Source organism: Littorina saxatilis, linkage group LG17 (assembly GCF_037325665.1).
Source record: "Littorina saxatilis isolate snail1 linkage group LG17, US_GU_Lsax_2.0, whole genome shotgun sequence".
Lineage (NCBI taxonomy): Eukaryota > Metazoa > Mollusca > Gastropoda > Littorinimorpha > Littorinidae > Littorina > Littorina saxatilis.
The window spans coordinates 39,071,658-39,097,465 of NC_090261.1; the positions used below are offsets into that span (position 1 = coordinate 39,071,658).

At 44.0% G+C, this 25,808-nt stretch overlaps 1 protein-coding gene across 1 annotated transcript; it reads left to right on the plus strand.

Moving 5' to 3' along the window:
• Window positions 1–8,341: 8,341 nt before the first annotated feature.
• Window positions 8,342–25,040, plus strand: LOC138952440 (uncharacterized). The gene is made up of 4 exons (XM_070324112.1): window positions 8,342–8,653; window positions 11,635–12,013; window positions 12,436–12,750; window positions 16,218–25,040. Exons 2-4 carry the CDS (start codon window positions 11,717–11,719, stop codon window positions 22,710–22,712), a joined length of 7,107 nt encoding a protein of 2,368 aa, XP_070180213.1. The 5' UTR covers window positions 8,342–8,653; window positions 11,635–11,716; the 3' UTR covers window positions 22,713–25,040.
• Window positions 25,041–25,808: the final 768 nt, after the last annotated feature.

The following is a 25,808-nucleotide window of genomic DNA, read 5'->3' on the forward strand; positions in this document are numbered from 1 at the left end:
TGATTGAGGTTACTGTTACCAATAAAACTAATTAAAAGGCCAAATAATTCGTTTTATGTGTACTCTTCATTTTTAAAAATATACCACATCTCTCGTGTAAGCAGTCTCCTCACAATTTATTGCAACGATTTTACGTGTGATATATATGAGCATCCTTCCAATTATACACGTATCATCTTCTACAGCCTGGCTGCTGTTTGTGCAAAGTGGGGTGGGTTTTTTTCCTGAAACAATTTCATAACTGTGACCTCTCTCAATCTGCGGAATTAGTTCTGAAAAAATGGTTGTACAGGATGTGTGGTGTGTCCCAGTGGCACAGTGTGTGTGTGTGTGTGTGTGTGACTGTGACCTCTGTCAATCTGCGGAATTAGTTCTGAAAAAATGGTTGTACAGGATGTGTGGTGTGTCACAGTGGCACAGTGTGTGTGTGTGTGTGTGTGTGTGTGTGTGTGTGTGTGTGTGTGTGTGTGTGTGTTTGTGTGTGTGTATGTCTGTCTGTGTATGTGTGTATGTGTGTGTGTATGTCTGTCTGTGTGTGTGTGTATGTGTGTGTGTGTGTGTGTGTATGTCTGTATGTGTATGTGTGTGTGTGTGTGTGTGTGTGTGTGTGTTTGTTTGTCTGTCTGTGTGTTCTGCACAAAAAGCTGTCAGACTGCTGAGTTTGTAGGTGTTGTCCAAGTGGAGGGATGCTCTCATCCTTGTAAACACCTGGACGGATCAGAGATGAGGTGTACATGATTGCTTACGCGATAAAGAATGTACCTGTCTGTAACCGTAAGGCGGTTAAGGCAGTGATCTGTCGCCGCTTAAAAAGTAAAAGCAGATTCTGTTCTTTTCAAGTGCTGTTCACATGGCAGACTTCCAATCACCTTTCCACCAGCTGAATCTGGTTGTAAGTCGCTCAGGAGTCGTTGAGATCAAGTCAGCAAAAAGTCTGCCATGTGATCGGCCCCGACGATTTTGTACGATCCCGATTTAGCAGCGACTTCAAAATTTAGTTGAGTCCTGCTCGACTCCGCAGCGATTTACAAGCGACTTGGGGCAGACTTTCAAGTTATTGCGCTTCTCGATTCGTTAGCTCTAACTCTCATTAGTTGCGTGTCCGTTTGAACGACGTAATCACGCGAAAGCAAAAGGAAATTAGCAACTTCCATCCTGCAAGATTGTTCTCACTGTGTTTCGCCTACCCCGAATGTTGCAGCTGGGACATGTACATTCAAGATACGGTTCACACTCAATTCGCAATTGTTGTTGTTGCTGTTGCTGCTGCTGCTGCTGCTCTTATTATTGTCACTTGATGTTTTTGTTTTTGTGTTCTGCTTGTCTTTGTGTCTTGTAAACTTCTACTTATAAGCACAAAAACACACGGGGGATAACCTGTCAAAGGCCGAACAGAAGCCGAAGGCCGCTCATGACACGTGTGAAGGCAAGTTTTGTCTGTTTTCTAGGTATTGTTTGATTTATGTCGGGATTTAAGGTAAGCTACTGATTCAGCGATGACTAAATTTGTTTTTCGATGCATAAAAAGTCAGGGAGCGATTGATATTTGCCCGTAAATATCCTTCAAAGCTGAAAATGTCCGCGATCGAGCACCGGAAATGGCTGTTCGATGGGTTTTGCAAGTAGAAATGTGCTTTATTTCACCAAATCAGCTCGTATTTGGTATGGGTACGGGATTCTAGAGGACGAAGGAGTCATAAGAGGTGCAAAGAAGTGCTATTTGGGAGTAGAATAAATCTTCCGAGACAGTAGACAAGAGAAGGTCATATTTGAGAGAGGAGCGCGTAGGCCGATTGTCTTTCCGACAAGCGAATGATACAGCAGATTAATCATTCGTTTTGACCAGAAACCTAGTCTCTAGTTTTTATGAATGAGTTTTTTAATTAAAACAATCACGAGAACTCTCTCGCTTAGCCTAATGGCTGTTCGATGGGTTTCGCAAGTAGAAATGTGCTTTATTTCACCAAATCAGCTCGTATTTGACATCGGTTTGGTATATATATATTTTTTTTTTCTAATCCTACCGCGAACTGGATAGCAGACGCGGCACGACTGTTGCACCACACTTTGAAGTAATCCCACACTTTGAAGTAAATTACTTCAAAGTGTGGGGATGTGCCCCACACTTTGAAGTAAACCCATTTTTTACTTCAAAGTGTGGGGGGATCTTCCCACACGTTGAAGTAAACTCAGTTTTTACTTCAAAGTGTGGGGGGATCTTCCCACACTTTGAAGTAACTTACTTCAAAGCGTGGGACTTTTGCATTGCCTGTTTGAGCCTGATGATTTTGTCAAAAAAATGGCAGTCTTTTGGATGAGTGAACAGAAAAAGTGAGCGAGCCAAGAAACATAGTGATGTTTGTTATCAGGCTTTAAAGGCATATGTACGCGCTCCCGTGTTTACAAAGTGTAGTTTGCCCATAATCGATGTCAAACGCACCATAAGACCATGTAATGACGATATGTCGCCATGCGCGGACCATATACATGCATTACAGCTTGTTCTAGCCTCTGAAAAAGTGAGGATGTCAACAAAGACGCGGAGTTATTTCCCTTGCGTCAACGCTACCTCTGTTGGCAAATCTATAAATAGGACGATCTAGATCAAAATAAAAATTCAAATATCTCAACATTTAAGGGGTCCTAGACCACAATATCTTGCAGGGAACTTAATTTAGCATGTCTCCAGCTGTGGGTAAAGCAATTAGCGTGTATAGTCATCGAGTACATATGGCTTTAAGCAATGTCCCATTGTTGAGTGTGACGAAAACTCGTGGTGACGATTTTAAAACATGTTGGGTCACGCATGGTCCAATCTTACATGGTCCAACCTTACATGGTCCAACATTACATGGTCCAACCTTACATGGTCCAATCTTACATGGTCCATATATATTATTGGACCATGTAAGATTGGACCATGTAAGATTGGACCATGTAAGATTGGACCATGTAAGGTTGTACCATGTAAGGTTGCACCATGTAAGGTTGGACCATGTAAGGTTGGACCATGTAATATTGGACCATGTAAGATTGGACCATGTAAGGTTGGACCATGTAAGATTGGACCATGTAAGGTTGGACATGGTAAGGTTAGACCATGTAAGGTTGGACCATGTAAGGTTGTCCATGTAAGGTTGGACCATGCAAGGTTGGACCATGCAAGGTTGGACCATGTAAGATTGGACCATGTAAGGTTGGACCATGTAAGATTGGACCATGCAAGGTTGGACCATGCAAGGTTGGACCATGTAAGGTTGGACCATGTAAGATTGGACCATGTAAGATTGGACCATGCACGATTGGACCATGTAAGGTTGGACCATGTAAGATTGGACCATGTAAGATTGGACCATGTAAGGTTGGACCATGTAAGGTTGGACCATGTAAGGTTGGACCATGTAAGGTTGGACCATGCGTGACCCAACATGTTTTAAAATCGTCACCACGAGTTTTCGTCATACTCAACAATGGGACATTGCTTAAAGGCATATGTACGCGCTCCCGTGTTTACAAAGTGTAGTTTGCCCATAATCGATGTCAAACGCACCATAAGACCATATAATGACGATATGTCACCATGCGCGGACCATAATACATGCATTACAGCTTGTTCTAGCCTCTGAAAAAGTGAGGATGTCAACAAAGCCGCGGTGTTAGCTCCCTTGCATCAACGTTACATGTGTTGCCAAATCTATAAATAGGACGATCCAGATCAAAATGAAAATTAACATATCTCAACATTGAAGGGGTCCTAGACCACAATATTTTGCAGGGAACTTAATTTAGCATGTCTCCAGCTGTTGGTAAAGCAATTAGCGTGTATAGTCATCGAGTACATATGCCTTTAAAGCCTGATAACAAACATCCCTATGTTTCTTGGCTCGCTCACTTTTTCTGTTCACTCATCCAAAAGACTTTGCCATTTTTTTTGACAAAATCATCAGGCTCAAACAGGCGATGCAAAAGTCCCACGCTTTGAAGTAAGTTACTTCAAAGTGTGGGAAGATCCCCCCACACTTTGAAGTAAAAACTGAGTTTACTTCAAAGTGTGGGAAGATCCCCCCACACTTTGAAGTAAAAAATGGGTTTACTTCAAAGTGTGGGGCACATCCCCACACTTTGAAGTAATTTACTTCAAAGTGTGGGATTACTTCAATCAATCAATCAATGAGGCTTATATCGCGCATATTCCGTGGGTACAGTTCTAGGCGCTCTGCAGTGATGCCGTGTGAGATGAAATTTTATACGGCCAGTAATTGCAGCCATTTCGGCGCATATTTACCTTTCACGGCCTATTATTCCAAGTCACACGGGTATAGGTAGACAATTATTAACTGTGCCTAAGCAATTTTTGCCAGGAAAGACCCTTTTGTCAATCGTGGGATCTTTAACGTGCACACCCAATGTAGTGTACACGGGGGGGGGGGGGGGGGGGGGAGTTCGGACACCGAAGAGAGTCTGCACACAAATTTGACTCTGAAATAAATTTCCGCCGAACCTGGGATCGAACTCACGCTGACAGCGGCCAACTGAATACAAATCCAGCGCGCTACCAACTGAGCTATATCCCCTTCAAAGTGTGGTGCAACAGTCGTGCCGCGTCTGCTATCCAGTTCGCGGTAGGATTAGAAAATATATATATATATATACCAAACCGATGTCAAATACGAGCTGATTTGGTGAAATAAAGCACATTTCTACTTGCGAAACCCATCGAACAGCCATTAGGCTAAGCGAGAGAGTTCTCGTGATTGTTTTAATTAAAAAACTCATTCATTAAAACTAGAGACTAGGTTTCTGGTCAAAACGAATGATTAATCTGCTGTATCATTCGCTTGTCGGAAAGACAATCGGCCTACGCGCTCCTCTCTCAAATATGACCTTCTCTTGTCTACTGTCTCGGAAGATTTATTCTACTCCCAAATAGCACTTCTTTGCACCTCTTATGACTCCTTCGTCCTCTAGAATCCCGTACCCACACCAAATACGAGCTGATTTGGTGAAATAAAGCACATTTCTACTTGCAAAACCCATCGAACAGCCATTTCCGGTGCTCGATCGCGGACATTTTCAGCTTTGAAGGATATTTACGGGCAAATATCAATCGCTCCCTGACTTTTTATGCATCGAGAAACAAATTTAGTCATCGCTGAATCAGTAGCTTACCTTAAATCCCGACATAAATCAAACAATACCTAGAAAACAGACAAAACTTGCCTTCACACGTGTCATGAGCGGCCTTCGGCTTCTGTTCGGCCTTTGATCGGTTATCCCCCGTGAAAACATTGGAAAGCAATCGAAGTCTTGACTGAGTTATATAAACTTTATTTGTACAGATTTTTCATCTCACACTCAATCAAACGCAAAAACGTTTAGCTAGATGTCTGAATTTCGTACTGGTTGCTCACATTCATTTAAACTTACAAAATATCACTGTCTGCACATGACTGTGATCCCCGCTCTTTCAAAACACATACAAACTCGACAAAGACACATGTGATAGTGTGGGTGCATGTGGATCGATGGGTGAGAGTGTGGTGTGTGTGCGTGTGTGTGTGTGTGTGTGTGTGTGTGTGTGCGTGTGTGTAGCTTAAAAACAAGTTCAGCGCTTTCTTGCATATTTAGCCCTTTTACACTACTGTGCTATACTGGCTTGTCACTTTAAGCGATCAGCTGCCAGTGCAGTGTGGTCGGTTTCATTATGTAAATTCGACATATAGACTTAATGTATTGATATCGCTTCACGCGAATTGTTATTGTTTACTTTGTCTTTTTTTTTATCATTTCAGTATTCATAACCCTTTTAACCCGAGACAATCATCCTAATCTTCAAATTTCCATAGTTGACCGTCATTCAACCACAAAGAAAACCTAGCTTGTGATCACTTTCCTGTTATGATTAAGCGATAATTATGCTGGGGGCGTGTTTCTTTGAACTATAGAAAGGGCACCAGTCCTACAGCCCTTGTCAACTTTCTTCGTGTCAACGCAGACAACAACAAAAAGCAATAACAACAAAATGAATTATTCGTGTTCGTAACGATCGAATCTGTAAGTGTCTTATGAAAACGTGTTCTAAATTCCCTAAGAGCTCGTGGGTTAAATCTATATGACTGTATCTGAAACATCGGCAATACAGAGACCAATCTCAACGTCATGCACTGAGATAAAGGTGTAAGCGTGTGCGAGCGCGTGTGCGTGCGTGCGTGCGTGCGTGCTTGCGTGTTTGTTTGTTGGTTGGTCGGATGCTTTGGGCAGCTGGGCGGGTGAGGCTATATAAAGGGTGCAAAGGTTGTTCACCCCATATAACAAACAAATTCAAGTTCACGCAACTCGTCACGCTCTGTGAAGTTAACATGGGTTCTTTCCCTTGCCCTGTGCAAGTTTGTCTGAAGAATAATTGCCTGTCAGAATTTGTTTTAACTAGGCAGTTGTTGTCGAGTTACTCAATCAGTTGTCTGTATCCGGTAAAGAAAGGGTGTGTGTGTGTGTGTGTGTGTGTGTGTGTGTGTGTGTGTGTGTGTGTGTGTGTGTGTGTGTCTCTCTCTCTCTCTCTCTCTCTAAGTTTCTCTCTCCCTCTCTCTCTCTCTCGGAGTCTCCTCCCCCCTCTGTGCAGTGTGTGTGTGTGTGTGTGTGTGTGTGTGTGTTTTGTGTGTGTGTGTGTCTCTCTCTCTCTCTCTCTCTCTCTCTCTCTCCCTCTCTCTTTCCCTCTCTCTCTCTCTCTCTTTCCGAGTCTGAGTCTATCACCCTCTCTCTCTCTCTCTCTCTCTCTCTCTCTCTCTCTCTCTCTCTCTCTTTCTCTCTCTCTCTCTCGCACTCTACCTCTTCCCCTCCATTCTCTCTCTCTCTCTCTCTCTCTCTCTCTCTCTCTCTCTCTCTCTCTCTCTCTCTCTCTCTCTTTGGCAGGTGGTCAATTTATTACAACTAAGTGCTTCTGTTTTTTTCCCCACAAAACAGCTGATGTTTTAACATTTAACATCCGATTACAAAAAAAGGCTGGAATGGAATGAACATCCATTTCTCTCCAAAAATCGATCCAACGCCTGCATGGCCGATTCTATACTTATAGTGACAAGTCTTTTCACTCTTGTACTCTTCCAAGCATACACACTGACAAATGTATAAAATCCTATTCATACAGAGGAGTGTGTCTTCTTACAAACTATCCAAGCCATAGGGTATATATCCTCAACAGCTACAAAATACCATAACTTTAATGCGACAAAGTAAAAAGAAACCAAGCAGAGAATGTGTGAAATTGTCACACGATTTGGCAACGGAGGTTTTGTCTCGTCTATGCCCGAACACACAGCTAGCACACCGTTCTCTCTTATCTCCTTTTCAACAAGTTTTCAATATGAATACAGCTTGCAGTCAAAGGCAAGCTAGTGAATGTATTGCCTCCTTCGAGTGGGCCCTGTCAAATAACGAGTTCTCTCCCATGCCCGTCAAATAAAGAGTTGTCTCCCGTGTCCCGTTTCGTGGTGGTAGATCTTCCCCCGCTTATTGAAAACGATTGACATTGTTTGGCCGGACGCCTTTCAATGGTGGTGTGTTTGCTTGACTGATAGAAAGTCGTGTTAGTGTCATCAATACATACTGCCTGCCCCTTTTTCACCTTCGTGGTGCTTGAATTTAAAGAGGCCGTGTCACACTGAATTAAGATTTTGCTCACATTTAGAAGTGCAGGTTCTGGAAAGACGGACAATATTGTCGTTGGAAAGCCATACCTGGCTTAATTTGTTTGAAACATTTTTCAAATACATTTACACACACACACAAACAAGTAATTATTACTTAGCTGAGTTTGACGGAAGACAGTTTTATTCTCGTCCCTCCCTCTTTCTCCTTTACAATCCTTAATAGTTAGACTTTCGATTTATTTTTTTAAAAAAAGGTGAAAGAAAACTTTAAACAAGAAGAAAGGAAGGAAACAGAGGTTAACAAAATAACACAAATCTCCTTATATGTTCCCGTTTTCATGTGGTTTTATAAAGCTTTACTCGGGTCGATAAAAGAACGAAAAGTGAATTTCGGAAAAAGGACATAGATTGCACAATCACCAATATCTCTCTCTCTCTCTCTCTCTCTCTCTCTCTCTCTCTCTCTCTCTCTCTCTCTCTCTCTCTCTCTCTCTCTCTCTTTTCTCAACCACCCCAGCCTATCCCTATCACCCCAAACTGTCCTCTTAATCCACGTCTGAACCTGCTCTACATCGAGTTTTTTCTGCCACCAACAATCACCACAACAAGAAATCGGAGAGTGCCCCTTTAAGGACACTAGAGGGGTGGATCATCCAAATCGGCATTGACGACCGCTTTCACTCAATAGCCGATAAGTAAGGGATACGCAAAATGGCTATGTGATCGAGCAACTAGATCCCTCGGCTCAGAATTTCAACTTTTAAACGCAGAGATGATTCTGCGATAGAGAAATCTTCACGAATTTTTGTGGGCTTTCAGTCTGATTATGTTGGAGGCTGTTCGGATATCCCTGTATTATCTTTTGTGGTGAAGTTTCCGGATGATTTGAAGAGTGTATTAGGCCCCTAAGCAGCTGGAAAAATATCCAAATGGCGACAATCTAACTCGATGATTCCACATAGCAACCTGACGTCGGAGGAGCGCAACGGAAGCGTCTGACGAATAAGGTAAGTGATTGTATAAAGAAGATATATATTTACATATAACTTCATATAATTACACACTACAGTCCAAGTTATTTACTAGCTAGAAGTTAGTTGGGAAATATTAAAGAACAACAGCTTGTAACTTTGGTAGAAAAAAATACACTGGTAATGAGCTGAAAGAATGATCACTAAATTCAGCTGTTCTCTGTCTCTGTTTAACTGCAGTATCATTTGTTTTCATCTAAGGCCAAAAAAAAAATTGTCTGTTTCTGGTCACCCGACCGACCCTAAATTTTGACGCCGACCCTAAACTTTTTTTTTCCAAACTCAAATTTTTTTCTTTTTTTTTTGGTGGTAAAGGACAGGGTGAGAAAATGAACAACAAAAACGTGTGAAAACGAAAGTCCGCTGACGATTTGTAAATGTGTTGAGTGTCTTGTCTCTATGTATAGTGAATCCAGTCTCTTTGCGCGATTTTTAAAGTTAGTTTTATTGGTCTACATTTGGGGTTTAAAAAAAAAAAAAAAAAAAATCCCGACCTACCGACCCTATTTTTTTTAGCCATGTTACCAGAAACAGACAATTTTTTTTTTTTTTGCCTAAACTTTGCACTTTACAACGCAGCCGTATTTCAGACTATGATCGAAACACTTGCATTGCCTAGTATTTAGTCAGTCTTCTCTGTCCCTATAATTTTGAACAGATACTGTTGTGATGGTCATGAAATACTTATTGTCACACGCAACCATTGCTTATTAGGATAAGACAGATAACTAAGAATTAAAAGCCAACAACAACAAAAACACATAAATATCACCATAGCGACGGTTGATAACGCAATCCAAAATGAAGTTCTAACCCAAAATCGCAAAAAATAAGTGTAAAAAAAATCTATGAAGATGAACAAATCTGCATTTGGAGGAGAACAAAGAGACCAGAAGATATATGCTAACAAAAGCTGTAAGATTGTAAAAACACGAAATAAAGCGGCAGAACTGAACAAAGACAAAAGAAAGGACAGAATGAAACAGACAACGGACAGACAGAATGATACATAGAAGAATAAAGATATGCAAACAGACAGGAGTACCAACAGACAGAAAAATATAGGACAGACATATTCAAAGGGGACAAAATCACATACGTATATCTAACCCAAAAGAAAGCGGAATAATCATGCTAAACTCGAGTCACTATGTCAATGCCGTTCTTCTTATCATAACCGTTTTGTCACTCGTCAAAGCCTTGGAAAAGAGAAGCGCAAAACACTCGGTACACTCTGCTTGAGTCTTGAGCACATCTGCCAAACTTTCAATACCTCTCGACCTTTCTTCCTATTGAAAAGGGAGACAACAACATTTCTAAGGACACTTCAGTGACAGGCACGTTATAAAACGTCCGTAGAACTCTCCTTGTGTCAACATTTTTGTCATGTGAAGTCCGCCTTTCTTTCTTACTTTTTTACAACTCAGCGCGAGCAGAAGGGTCAAAAATGGGCTGGCATATGACAGAATAGTTCCAGCATTGGCACTTGAAAGCGCTGTTATTGAAGATATATTAGGGGTTGATTTCCAATGTGTCTGTTGTTGGGAAAGAATTTGTCAATGTCCTATTTAGCGTACCTTGTAAATGGGTTGTCTATTGATACGTGCAAATCGACAAGAAACTCAGTATTGAAAAAGTATCTTTTCAAACGTATGTTTTGCGGTATCTAAGCCCGACCGGCCGGTGCTTGTTTGTTACAGATAGTGTCTTCTTTTTTGCACACCTTCGCAACGAAGGAAACAGACGTCAGTTACTGTACTTTTGGAACTTTGCTTTTGATAGGTTAATTTATAGGATCGATTTGAGAGAATAAAAAGTGTCTTCATTCCGTATTTAAGATAAATTCTGAATTCAAAATTCTTTGAAAAGAAAATATTCTGCTGGTATCAAATATTTCTTAAAGTCATTGGATTCTCAAAGAAGTACAATAATTGCACAAAAATACATACTTTGTGACAGGAGAATGACAGCTGTGTCGAATCAAATCTCAGCGACCTCTGCTGTTAAATAGTAACTGATCAAGCCAATAAATGGATCATCTCCGACTAAAAGAACGCATAAGTTTAAAATAAAAATGAATAGTTCAAAACTTATCAATGTACATATAACGCGTTGAGCAGCACCACCTACACAATCAACACTAATACACCAATAACAACTCATCCACACCAATAAACCAGTAACCATTTATCAACACCAATACACCCGTTTCAATCAACACCAATTATACACCAGTAACAATTTATCAACACCAATAAACCAGTAACAATTTACCAACACCAATTATACACCAGTAACAAATTATCAACAGCAATACACCAGTAACAATTTATCAACACCAATAAACCAGTAACAATTTACCAACACCAATACACCAGTAACAAATTATCAACACCAATAAACCAGTAACAATTTATCAACACCAATAAACCAGTAACAATTTATCAACACCAATTAACCAGTAACAATTTACCAACACCAATACACCAGTTACAAATTATCAACACTAATAAACCAATAACAATTTGTCAACACCAATTAACCAGTAACAATGTATCAACACCAATAAACCATTAACAATGTATTAACACCAATAAACAAGTTACAATTCATCAACACCAATAAACCAGTAACAATTTGTCAACACCAATAAACCAGTTACAATTTGTCAACACCAATAAACCAGTAACAATGTATCAACACCAATAAACCAGTAACAATGTATCAACACCAATAAACCAGTAACAATTTATTAACACATGTACCAATAACCAGTAACAATGCATCAACACCAATAAACCAGTAACAATGTACCAACATCAATACATCAGTAACAATTTATCAACACCAATAATCCAGTTACAATTTATCAACACCAATAAACCAGTAACAACTTAAACTAGTAACAATGTATTAAAACCAATAAACCAGTAAAACAATTCTTTTCAACTCAACAGCTCTCCAACCCCCATCCCCTACCCTTCCCTCCCTCCACTCCTCCTCCTCCCCAATCGTACCACATCACCACTTCCACCAACCATGGAGCCGCTCCACAGGAACCTTCTGGAGATGAACGAGGAGTTCCTCGTCTCCGAGGCTCCAGCCGACGAACTCATCAACGCCCTTCAAGCAAGAGCAGTGCTCACCGACCTTGACATGGAGCAGATCCGCGTCCTTCAACCCCAGGGTTCACGGGCCGTCAAGCGATTTTTGGTGCATGTGTTACCCCACAGAGGAGTGCAGGCGTACTCTTCGTTGCTGGAGTCGCTGCAAGTTGCACGTGCTCAGCACGTGGCTGACCTTCTGCTTCAAGGGGAGAAGGAGCTACGGTCTCAGGTCAGTTTGGGGTCAAGGTCAGAAGATGAACTTGTGTATATTTGTTTGTTTTAGTGGCTAAGGCTCAGAATGTGGCCGACCTTCTGCTTCAAAGATAGAAATGGTGGAAGTTTCTGGTCAGTACTCAGTATAAGGGTCAAGAAGATTAATTTTATTGTAGCAATGTGTTTTTATGCAGAGAAGTCTCTATCGACTATTGGCCAGTAAGAGGTAAATAGTATGCGGAGGTCAGATGATTAAAAATGATGTAATAACGCTTTCAAGAAGACAAATGTCGGCACACTGTATATTCAATATTCTACACTTAGTTTCATCTTCTAGCATCGGTCCCGAGTAGCCATACACTGATATAGATTGTAGGAACGTAACAAAAATATAAAAAAACACCCGACCAACGATCTTCCATCACCCTCTGCAAACAGATGGGCTCTTCTGCCAGACTGCCTCCAGAGCACATCAAGAACCCCGACGAGCTGGTCCGCAAGCTTCGAGCGAACAAAGAAGCCATCGAGCAATCCGTCAAGCCAGAACACATCATCGACACGCTGCAACAACATGGCGTCCTCGTGCCGCTGGAAGAGCGCATCCTAGCGGACGTCAGGGGGCAGCACTCGCCGACTTGGAGCGTGTTATGGGGCGTGCTGATGCAGAGGGGGGCGAAGGCGTACCAGGCGTTCATGGCAGCGCTTCGCCAGAACGGCTACTCCGCTCTGTCCCGCACCATCGAGGAAACCAGGGTCTGGGCTTGACTGGTGTCTAAGTAGAGTTAGTTTTTTTCATTTTCATCCCTTTTAGAAGTGTAGACTGAGGGTGAGTTTTGTTGCTAGTCTTCAGTGGCTTCTGCTTGCGTGTGTACAAATGAGAGAGAGAGCGAGAGAGAGAGAGAGAGAGAGAGAGAGAGAGAGAGAGAGAGAGAGAGAGAGAGAGAGAGAGAGAGACAATGACAATGACAATGACAATGACAATTCTTTATTTAACGAGGGTAGTAGATTAAGCAGTGGTCTGCTTTTTTACATCCAGCCCTCGCCCTAAAGAGGGACTAACTACAAAAATGAAATAAAAATACAAGATAAAAAATAGAAAATAGAAAACTAAAATTCTACATTTTAACAGATAACTAAAATGAAAACACATTATACATATGTACACAAAATGCATTGCATTGAGGTAAATTGCGAGTTGATTGATGTGAATTAAGTGGTATAGTGCAGCTTGCACTTTCTCAACTTCATGCTCTAATCCATACATTACATTTTAAAGAAAATCAATCAACAAGCAAGACATTGCTAAGATCATCACACATCCAAATACATGTGTTTGTTAGTCCCTTCATTCAAAAAGGGTTTGTGTACATTATGCCAATAAAGAGGAGAGGGGCATGTTTAATACAAAAATTGAATACCATTTAAGACAAAATAATATCCTTTACTTTGACTTCATTACATAAGACAAATATCTGCTTTTAAAACTATCAGTGCTCGTAGTTTGCCTCAGGAATGTTGGAAGAGAGTTCCAGAGACTGCTACCTGAATACACTAAACTGGACTTAAACAGGTCAATCCGAGGAACAGGAGTGTTTAATCTCATAAATTGACGTGAATTCCTCATGGTAAATTTTGTACGTAAAGTTTCAGGTACACATCCAGTGATAATTTTGCTCATAAGGGTACATTTATTATAGCCAAGTCTTGCCTTCAGAGGGAGAATGCCTAAGTTTATATAGTCTAATTCATTCAGGGTTGTTTTCTTTAATAAGACTACTTTCAACGCTCGTTTGTGTAATCTAATTATAGGTTTTAGTGAATTATCACTTGCCGAATCCCATAAGGTTGATGCGTAATCAATAACAGATTGAATATGGGCATTAAAGAATAACTTCCTGGCTTCCAAATGAGAGAGAGAGAGAGAGAGACTGAGAGAGAGAGAGAATGAGAGAGAGAGAGAGTTAGGGTAAGAGAGAGAGAGAGAGAGGCAGACAGACAGAGAGACATAGAGAAACATAGACTGAGAACGACAGAGAGAGACAGAGGCAGAGAGAGAGAGACAGACAGACAGACAGACAGACAGACAGACAGACAGACAGACAGACAGACAGACAGACAGACAGTCAAACAGAGACATAGAGACAGAGACATCCGCCAGAGATAGAGAGAGAGAAAGAGAGAGCTACAGACAGAGAGAATGAGCAAAGAGAGAGAGAAAACAAAGAGAGAGTTCTACGAAAGAGCACGTACATGCGAGAGAGAGAGAGAGAGAGAGAGAGAGAGAGAGAGAGAGAGAGAGAGACAGGGAGAGCGAGAGACAGAGAGAAAGAGAAGTATAGTATGTCAATGCGTGACGATGACAAACCTCTTCAAACTTAATGTTTACTAGTTTATCGCTAGGCGACTTATGCAGCTGCTAACATTTTCAATTTCTAACACATGTAGTCCCATTTTCTTCCCCTAGCATACCGGTGTAGGATATTATAAGATGTTTGGTGGCTTGTTGACAGACCAGCTTTTTTGTTGGTCCAAGGGGACCATATCGTCTTTTGTTTCATCTTTATCGACCAAGGCCGAAGGCCGCGGTTGATAAATATGAGACAAAAGGCGATATGCTCCCCGAGGACCAACAACAAAGTGCTGGTCTGACAACAAGCTACCAAACATCGTTTTTGTCATCATTTTGGTTGTGCAACAAAATGAACAATAACCCACAGGGAGACGAATTTTTAGAATCCAACTCCGGGCCACAAAGCATCGTCACAGTAGCACGAGATAACACGTATGTGACGTCAAACTTAGCTTGTTGACGCTTTTCTTCCAGTCTGAAAATGTACAGAGCTGCGATCATACCTGTGAATTCAGTAAGTGTTGAGCATATTTCTTTTCTTTTAAGTGTTTATGACTTTTCATTGTGGATTTTGCGATTACAGAGATAAGTTGCAAATTGACCATGAGTCGCCGCGGTAATTATCAACATTGATTGGGTCTTTGAGAGTGAATGCTTACAATCGTTGTCCTCGGAAACACAAATCCAAAGCCACGATGGTTCCACACATCAAACAATCAGCCTGATTGGCTTTTACTTTGACAATCCACGTTTCACATGAAAGCTCAAACCCATTCACCACCTCGAGTTATTGCATGGGGAACATGAGATTTATTTAACGGGTGTTTGTGAATGAAAACTCGTGAAAATGATGACAATATGTACATTATTTGTATTTTTGACCAAAATATGACATATAACACAGATCGAGACAGTCTGTGTTCCTCCGAGACCGCGCCAGCAATGACTGTTGAAATCTGTGTAAAAATGTCATATTTTGGTAAAAAAAAAAAAAAAAATTAATAACATTTTTGTATCGATCGATTTTAGTTGGAATTCCTTTATTGTTTTACGATTGAACGCACACAATACATTCTTTTGTAGTCTCGGCTAGCCGCCTAAATATGAGTTTTGTCGATACATTAAACAATATGTGTGATTGTATGCCTGTCTGGAGCTTATCCATACTTGTAAGAAAGCACTTAAAATGCTATAAACAAAACAAAACAAAACACACCTAAGAAGCAGAAAAGCTTTCTTTCTTTATTTGGTGTTTTACGTCGTTTTCAACCACGAAGGTTATATCGCGACGGGGGAAGGGGGGAGATGGGATAGAGCCACTTGTTAATTGTTTCTTGTTCACAAAAGCACGAATCAAAAATTTGCTCCAGGGGCTTGCAACGTAGTACAATATATTACCTTACTGGGGGAATGCAAGTTTCCAGTACAAATGACTTAATATTTCTTACATACTGCTTGACTAAAATCTTTACAAAAATTGACTATATTCTATACAAGAAACACTTAACAAGGGTAAAAGGAGAAACAGAATCCGTTAGTCGCCTCTTACGACATGCTGGGGAGCATCGGGTAAATTCTTTCTCGTCCCAACCAATAATTATGTGACTCCCCCAAACCCGCGGGGGGGGGGGGGGGGGGGGTGTAGCAGAAAAGCTACAGAAAGAAAGACAAATAGATACTATTTGAGCTCCATGTGCGTTTCGATATGAAGAGCAAGGAAACCGTTCTTAAAAAGATTATAAATGCTCGGGGGGGGGGGGGGGGTGGGGGGGGGGGGTGTAAATGCACGCATAAATACCAGGAAGAACATTATTAGTCAATTCTGCATCATGGCACAAACAACATATTTCCCTTTCTTCTATCCAACTAGGCCTCAGAATACGCCGCCTCACGATCATCATCAGCGTTTGACGTGGACCAGACAACGTCACGTCAGATCTACAACGTCCTTGACCTTAACTTCACCTACACCAACCCAGATGGATCACCTCACGACCCTGCCGTCTGCCAACACTGCAGGAGCTGCTTCTTCTGCACCTCCCACCCGCACAGCCATCCTAACGGCCTTTTCAGCCTCCCCCACCCAGGCAGGGGCTCTGTGGGCATGTTCAGCCAGCCCCGCGCAAGCCCCTTGTATCCTCTCCCCTATATACGAAGCGTGACTCGAGGCTACAGCTCTCCTTCCAATTTCTCTGCTGCTGCCCATAGGTCTGTCGGTTCCGCAAAGCGAGGCTACTCTCTCGGGCCTTTACCAGGCACCGCAGCAGCAGCTGCCGAGAAGACTAAGTTTGTCCACCATCTTGGAAATGAGGGGCATTTTGACTGTGAATACTGCTCGAAAGATAATACCCACAGCTCGCCTCATCCGCCTGCTAATGGCAGCCCCTTTAGGTCTGCCTACTGCTCCAAATGTTCACGCGGCCTGTCTGCTAAGAGAAGGAACGGTACCACCTTGTGTGATTACTGCTCAACAGGTGTCTTCCAGAGCTCCCCTCAGCCTTTCACTGGTCCCTGGAAGGCTTTGTATCGCAGAAAATCTGACAGCATCCTCTCCACGCCTCCAAGCCTCGGCCAGTTCGGTCTTGGCGGTTGCGAGTATTGCTCCAGGATACTAACCCCGCCAAGAACCGCTCCAGCCTCTGCAGGCACCAGGCCCATCTACACAGTCAACCGACCGTGGACGAGTCCCCTCATCACCCCTGGTTTTTGCGAATACTGCTCTAAGGCCATCTCGCAGATATCTCCTCACCCGTCTCTTCCCGCCTACAACCTGGGCCGCCCTAGCACAGCTCCCATAGACTACACCTCCGCTACCGATCACTTCCGAGGCGGTGATCTTTTCCCAAACGCTACTGCCAGACCTCTCTATCCTCCCTTTGATCCCTTTGACTGTGAGTATTGCTCGAACGGTATCCCTCACGCTCCGCACCAACCCACCAGAAGCCCTCAGAAGTCTGGCTTTGGTCTCAGAACCATGGATCACGCTTATACCTCCAGCGCCCTTCGTCGTCGTGCGGACATACTCGGTTCTGCTTTCAGACGGAAAGGTCTGAGCCCCACGCATGCTCATAACGGCAAACAGGCCTGGAATGAGCCGCTCCACAACTGCACTGCCTTACACTTGGCAAACCATTTCAACCCGCTGAAGTCTGACTACACCACAGGGAAGATCAAGTATCAGTACACTCCGAGGACCGCGTCGCTGGTGGGTGACGGGAAACGTCCTGTTCGCATGCCTCGCTCTATGGACTGGCTGTACGACCCTTCTTGGACCGACCCGCTCAACCATCTGAGAAAACCCGACGTCACGAGAAAGGTTATGGCTCAAAGGAAGTACGCAGAACAGGAGAGGTCTTATACGCTGAAGGATGACCCCGTGAAACGTGTCGTCACCGAGAGACCGACTGAGTCTTTCCTGCTCAACCTGGAGCCCGTGTGGAGGAGGCCGATGCCGACCACAAGCTTCAGCCCGCTGGACGACCTCCCAGAACTGCGCGTGCTGAGGAATCTACATGACATCTCCCCGGTGCGAGTTGACTCACATGTCACCGCTGCACGATCTCCCAGGCCCCAGGATGACCCCGTCAACCGCGTGGTCACTCAGGCTCCGTCCGTCCTCTTTGACTTCGAGCCGATAGAGAGGAGGTCCATCGCACTGGCCCCTACTCTGCCTGAATGGTCATTGTTGCTCCTTGACCTTGAACCTGAGTGGGAACTGCCCATTGCTATGAGAGATCGGAGGGGAGGGGACTTCTTCCCGGAAACGCGAAGGCTGAGACCTATCATTGATGAACCTCGCACATCGAGGTTTTCGCCACGCCGACTGAGCAGTTCGCTGAGATTTGACACGACACAGCTGTCATTCTTATCTCGTCCAGCCGGTGACTCGTCAACAGAGGGGGAAAGTTACCTGTCGCCTCCTGCAGGCGACGTTTCATTCAGACCAGCACCCAAATCGGATTCGTCACCCCCAGAAAGTTATGCGTCACCGCTAGGAGGAGATCTATCGTCAGAAACAGGCTTGAAGTCAGATACTTCGCTGGAAGATGGTTACGTCTCGGAACCAACTGGTGACGTTCTAAGAACTGGAACAACGCACCAAGAAATTTACCTGTCACCTGCAGCTGGGGATGCTTCAATGCGCCCAGGGAGTTATGGGACGCCACTAACTGGAGACGTTATACCTGGACAGCCTACACAACCTGAAGCCACACCTCAAGAGAGTTTCCTGGGGCCACCTACGGGAGATTTTATACCTGGACAAGCTCCACAACCAACAGCGCAACAAAGTTACCTCACTCCCAGCACTGGAGATGTTGTGCCAGGAACTCTTCAGCTTGCACCAACACCACAGGAAAGTTATCACACACCACAAGTTGGAGATTTTGTCCCTGGGCAAGACCAAGTGGCCGTTGCACCACAGGAAAGTTATCTCATGCTCCCAGCAGGAGATGCATTAGGCGGGAAACCTGTAACGCTAGATACCTCCCCCCAGGAAAGTTTCCTCGCATTACCAGCCGGCGATGTGTCAGTAGCTCCAAGAACACTGGAACATGAGCCGCGGTACTACAGTGGACCGCCGGTAGGAGATTATACGGTACCCCCAGTTGGTGACTACACAGTCCCACCACTCGTAGACTACACAGTTCTACCGCCGGTGGGAGACTATGAAGGCCCGCCAGTAGGGGACTACTATGTACCAGAAGTGAGAGACTACACACCACCGCCTGTCGGAGACTATTCTGGATCACCAGTAAGAGACCTCACCCCGCCACCCGTAAGAGACTACACACCACCGCTCGTAAGAGACATAACGCCACCACCTGTCAGGGACTACTCCCCTCCCCCGGTCAGAGAAGTGACACCACCGCCAATCAGAGACTACTCGCCACCGCCTGTCAGGGAAATCACACCTCCACCGATACGAGATTATTCGCCGGTACCCATAAGAGAGGTCACACCCCTGCCTGTTAGGGAACTTACGCCAGCGCCCGTTAGAGACTACTCTCCCCCGCCAGTGAGAGAAATCACACCACCCCCAGTGATAGACTACTCCCCACCCCCTGTCAGAGAACTCACACCACCGCCTGTCATAGACTACTCCCCACCCCCTGTCAGAGAACTCACACCACCGCCTGTCATAGACTACTCTCCTCCACCAGTAAGAGAACTCACACCACCCCCAGTAGTCGACTACTCTCCCCCGCCGGTTCGAGAGCTGACACCCCCTCCTGTGGTTGATTATTCTCCACCACCGGTGAGGGAACTGACACCACCTCCCGTGGTCGATTATTCACCACCCCCGGTGAGAGAACTAACACCACCACCAGTCAGAGAATACACGCCCCCACCGATCAGAGAACTGACACCACCACCTATCAGAGAACCCACGCCACCGCCAGTTCGAGAACCCACACCACCACCGGTGAGAGAGCCCACGCCAGAACCAACACCGCCTCCGGTCAGAGAGCCTACACCCCCTCCGGTCAGAGAGCCTACACCAGAGCCTACACCGCCTCCAGTCAGAGAGCCTACACCTGAGCCTACGCCAGAACCGACTCCTACTCCATCTCCACCTCCCACCCCAGAGTCGTCGGTTCACTCCCCCTGGCCGGGAATACCCAAAGAGGTCACGGTTCACGAGTGGGCCAGCCACGAAATGAGGAGCCAGCCCAAGAGTAGATATCCTGACTACTCCATGGGCTACTTCTACCAAAGGGTCCCGTCTCCCCCACAAGTCCCACCTCCACCCACTCCTCCTGCACCCACTCCTCCTCCTCCAACGCCCCCACCCCCAACCCCGCCCCCACCGCTGAAGATGATCAACCTGAAGGTGAAGAGGACGGTGGAGTACCACGTCAACCCCCAAAACCCGGACAACGTGGTGGAGGTCAGCCGACACCTGGAGCTAGCCGATAGCATGCACATGTCCGCTCTCGGGCCGACCGACGTACCACCTCAGCCAGCGCTGGAGCGTCCGGGCCAGGTGGTGTACATAGACCCGGGGCCCCCAGCTCAAGTTTACCAAGGTCCCCCAGGTCAGGTTTTACAAGGCCCTCCAGGTCAAGTCCCCGTGACTCAAGTTCCCATCTACGACACAAGAGGCCAACCTGCCATGCAGTTCGTGGGAGCCGGTCCAGAACATTCAGGCACTCCGCTGGGCCACCACGGGCTCAACGACATCTTCAGCATGACCCAGGACTTCACGCTGGGCTTGCAGCACCACGTGGAAATGGAAATCCCAGCCTTTGAGGTCGGAGCTCCTGGCGAGCCCAAAGAGTACGTGGTCCTGGATCCTCAAGGCGACGGCACACAGCTGACCACCGTCAGACCAGGGGTGATCAGGGACAGTCGGGAGGTGCCGAGACAGCCAGTCATCATGCGCAACATCGTTCCAACCCAGTTACCCCCGACTCCGCCAGAGTCCCCGCCAGAAGACGATATCAGCGTAGACTTGCAGACCCCTGAGTTGGAAGAAGAGGACTGGACCCCTGAGCCCTTGATCCGCATAGTGAGGTCACCCCTCATACAGCCGCCTTACTCCATAGACTACCTGTTCGACGGGGTCTCGATAGTAGATGAGGAGTCGGAGTATGGCTACAGGCGACCTGTCGGAGGTCCGTCTAGGCAGTACACCGTTGTCGATTCACAACACTACGTCGAAACATACAGACCTGTGCGGCGACCGGTTTGCGGCAAGCTTGGCCACAACCGGTATTCATCGAGGCGTCTTATGTCCGGTTCATCTTCTGACTCTGACTTAGACTCCCTTCTCGACGGCTTGTCATTGGGACGCCGAAGGTCCACCTACATGCGAAGAACGTCTATCTTCGAGGCGGGACCCTACGGCAGCGGGTATGGGAGAAGGCGCTCTGTGTCAAACTTTCACTACTCTGATGACGACAGCCCCATGGAGCCTGAGGAACTTGACTGGTACGTCGGAGGCAAGAAGATAAGACATCGCAGGTCAGCCCTCATACGAGAAGATGCGGATTATACGGATTATGCCAAGAAGCCTCCTCCCGGCAAATCGGCGAAAAGCAAGGGATTTCTCTCCAGATTCGGCTTCAAAAAAAGTGCTGACAAGAAACCTGCAGAAGAGAGACGCGCCCCAGAGCAATCCAAGGCTAAAAAAAAACTTCGACCGAACGAAAATCCGTCTTCTGGGGGAAGCGGGATTCCCGTGAAGAACCCGAATTCTAATCAAAGACCAGGAGAACCTCAGGCTAAAAAAAAACTTCGATCTTACGGAATCCCTTCACTCGAGCTAAATAAGCAGCCGGCGCAACAACAGGAAACTGGGGACGACTACGGCTTTGGATGGACGCCCTCGGGAAGAGTCCCCGCTTCTGAGTACCAGGACTATGAGGTAGGGGACACCCTCACGCAGTACAGTCATAATTTCACCCCGACTCCAACACATCCGAATCTGCGGCGCGTCAACCAAAACCAGGGCGCGCCTGTGCAGAAAACGGCCTCCACTCAAGTCCAGCCGCATCAGATTCAACCCACCCAGCCGCTAAAGACCGTAGGCACCGATCCCAAAGAGAATATGCAAGACGTCCAACCCACGGAACACAAAACTGTTCAACACACGCCGGCACCCCCTCCAGCCCAAGAGGAGAGTGGCGGCAACCCAGTGCAATCAAAAGACAATGAGAGAGACCTCCAGAAAATTGCTTATATCAGATCAAAGTTGGCCAACGAGAGGCGAGCTCGGAGTCGGCGCCCACAGCCTAGCATAGGACAATACCAACCTCGCCCAAAGCCTCGTGTAGAACCAGTACTCTCTCAGCCCGAGTACATTGCGATGCCAGTTGTGGAATACCACATCCACCCCGACGAGCTTCCACCAAGGCCGCCCGCGGACTGGGTGCCTCCGGAATACACATCCTTCGACATCGCGGGCTACCCTCCTCTGAACATGAACACCTGGTCACCGCTACCTCAGAGATCCAGGTGGGTCGGTGGAAGACGACTTCACACAACACTGGATCCCATTGAAGAGACCTCACCTCGTGTAGACTACACTTCATACGACGCTGGCGGCCCCGATTACTCCAGAGTTGATGGCCAACAGAGTGCAATGCTGGAGCCGGTTCGAGAACGCAGACCCCTCCTTGAATACACGTCCTATGACATTGTTGGTTTAGACTACTCTGTGCTTGATAAAACTCTTGAGCCATCTGCAGAAGGCAAGCTTCGACCTGAATACACGTCCTACGACATTGGTGGCATGGACTATTCAGGTGGTGGAAAACAGACTGTGAAAGAGGGGGGCAGGACAGAATCACAAACCCCTGTGACTATTGTCGGAACAGATAGGTTGGTACAGATACAAGGGCCGATTGCACAGAGAGTGTAGTGCCGTGGTGTTTCATGGTGTTGAAGACAGTATCCCGTCTTTTTACATTTAGTCAAGTTTTGACTAAATGTTTTAACATAGAGGGGGAATCGAGACGAGGGTCGTGGTGTATGTGTGTGTGTGTGTCTGTGCGTGTGTGTGTGTAGAGCGATTCAGACCAAACTACTGGACCGATCTTTATGAAATTTTACATGAGAGTTCCTGGGAATGATATCCCCGGAAAGTTTTTTCTTTTTTTCGATAAATACATTTGATGACGTCATATCCGGCTTTTTGTAAATGTTGAGGCGGCACTGTCACACCGGCTTATTTTTCAATCAAATTGATTGACATTTTGGCCAAGCAATCTTTGACGAAGGCCGGACTTCGGTATTGCATTTCAGCTTGGTGGCTTAAAAATTAATTAATGACTTTGGTCATTAAAAATCTGAAAATTGTAAAAAAAAGATTTTTTTATAAAACGATTCAAATTTACGTTCATCTTATTCTTCATCATTTTCTGATTCCAAAAACATATAAATATGTTATATTTGGATTAAAAACAAGCTCTGAAAATTAAAAATATAAAAATTATGATCAAAATTAAATTTTCGAAATCAATTTAAAAACACTTTCATCTTATTCCTTGTCGGTTCCTGATTCCAAAAACATATAGATATGATATGTTTGGATTAAAAACACGCTCAGAAAGTTAAAACGAAGAGAGGTACAGAAAAGGGTGCTATCCTTCTCATCGCAACCCCGCTCGCGGCACCCCGCTCTTCTTGTCAATTTCACTGCCTTTGCCACGAGCGGTGGACTGACGATGCTACGAGTATAATGTCTTGCTGAAGAATTGCATTGCGTTCAGTTTCATTCTGTGAGTTCGACAGCTTGACTAAATGTTGTATTTTCGCCTTACGCCACTTGTTTCCCTTGCGTTCATGACGTTCTGATGGTGTTGGTGTGCCTGTTGATAGACTGCTTTGAGTGTTTGTCTTTAAAAGCGAAAGTTTATTTGTGGGCTCGATTTATCATTCGTTTGTCTTCCAAAATTGTGATGGATTTTACCATGATAGTTTATTGTTTGCTTATTTGTTTGTTTGTTTGTCCCGTATATAAATGACAAAATGAATCACTTGAGTCGAGCTCCTCTTGTGGAATTAATAAACCTATCCAGGAAAAGCTATGTTTCTAAACTACTACACGTGCTGCTTACATAGCCCAAAGAAACCCTCAGAACAAAAGCATACCCTCTGAATTAGCCCTGCAGAAGTTACATGTCACATACCAAAGATGATGCGTTTCAGACGGGCAAAGGGAAGAAACCTCCAGGAAATACAACACGAATAAACAGCTTCAGTGATTTTCAAAATTGATATTCTATGCAGAAAAAAATACTGATCAGAACTGATATATCAAATTTTCTCTTCCATCCGCAGAAAAAGAACTGTAACGCCTAACTGAACCCCATATGTGATTATGTTTTTTCTAGAAATAAATAGGAATATTTTAAAACTTTTTTTTATTACGGTAATTCTTTAAAGTAGCAGATGATAAAAGTGAGACCTTCTGAGCATATTGTTTGTTTGTCATTTCTTGCTTTTTTTTAATGAAAAATGGCACCTTTAACATTTAGCAATATGTGTTTCTCCACCCCCCACCCACCCCCCTTTTTTTTATCCGAATAATCATTTGTTTTTGTATCTGACATAATGGATTTCCTAAAAAAAGAAATTAAAAATAGCATAGAGCATGTAGGAAAAAAAAATATTCATCTTCTTCAGAAGTTGACAAGTGGCTTTTTGTAAAAAAAAAAATTAAAGTCTTCTGCGAAATGTGATTAATGCGTTACCTTCTGTAAACATATACCTGCAATCTGTTTTACTATAATTAAGCTAACTGCCATAAGCCATTTCTTGCTCCGTAATTTTCAGATGGATAATACTGTCTTTATCTGCACTAAATTTATATTTTATAATGTTACTCTGTGTGTGGAATTTGTGACAAGAAAATGCTCAATCACACATCCTTGTCTTTTCATCTTTTTAATTTTTTTGTTATATGTGTTTTCATTTTATTTTATCAAGTTGTGTCGGTGTTTTATTTACACAAATTGTTGTGACAGTTGTTTAGAATTTACATTGCATGCATGTTTCTCATTACAACTATAGAATCAAATAATTTATTAACATGTTGAACATTGTCTTCTCATTTAGTTCTTGTGTTTAATGCAGTTATTGTTTGTTTTCTTATTGTTTGGTCTTCTGTCTGATTAAAGAGTTTGAAATTGGTTCATTCATGTCATCATCAATACAGTAGATTGAGAGAAAAAAATTCAAAATGTAATTTTGTACTTATCATTGATTGATATCAAATGTGCATTGATAAAGTTCTTACTACATATGTAAATCAGAGCAGAAACCTTTTTTTACAGTGTTACCTTAGAAGAAGTACCCAGGAAAGATTATGCTGGGGGTGACATCCATGTTTCTTTGTTATTTGTCGCTATAGTAATGACTCTGTCCTTTTCAGCATTACCTGAGTTTGACTTTTGTGAGAGCAATGTGTTAATTTGTCTCTGGTGTATGAGTATATAGAGAGTATAAAGTGAGAGTGGAAGTCAAAAAGACGTGTTCAATGTGTGCGTAAGTCTCTCTGTGTGTTTGGTATATGGTTTCTGTGTGTGTGTGTGTGTGTGTGTGTGTGTGTGTGCTATTCATCACAAATTCCTGTTATAACTGGTCAAACTAACACACACAAATAAACATACCAATCGCTTTCTTTCCAGAAGTAAAATTGGTACAAGAGGAAATGTACACAGAAAATTAATGTTTAATTTTAAAGATCAGTATGATATATATAATTTGGATCAAGTTTGCCCGAGGCACAAACTGCAACTTTCACACTGATGTACAAATACTGTACAGTACTTGCAAACAACCATAAATAAAGTCGCCAAGTTCCATTGATAATGAAAGTACCGTAAGCTAGTAACCTCTTAGAATTTTTAAAATGTTCATTTGCCTTTCAGAACAAATAATGGCTGGATAATGTCCACTTTCTTTGTTTTGAAAGCTAATTAATTCGTTATTTACTACTGTAGCTCCTTCAGCT

Bases quoted from the DNA above. Each gene is read 5' to 3' on its own strand.
- LOC138952440 (XM_070324112.1), top strand. From the start codon at position 11,717: ATGGAGCCGCTCCACAGGAACCTTCTGGAGATGAACGAGGAGTTCCTC. The intron at 12,014-12,435 runs GTCAGTTTGGGG...CTCTGCAAACAG, and splicing joins AGAAGGAGCTACGGTCTCAG to ATGGGCTCTTCTGCCAGACT. The intron at 12,751-16,217 runs GTCTGGGCTTGA...CTATCCAACTAG, and splicing joins GCACCATCGAGGAAACCAGG to GCCTCAGAATACGCCGCCTC.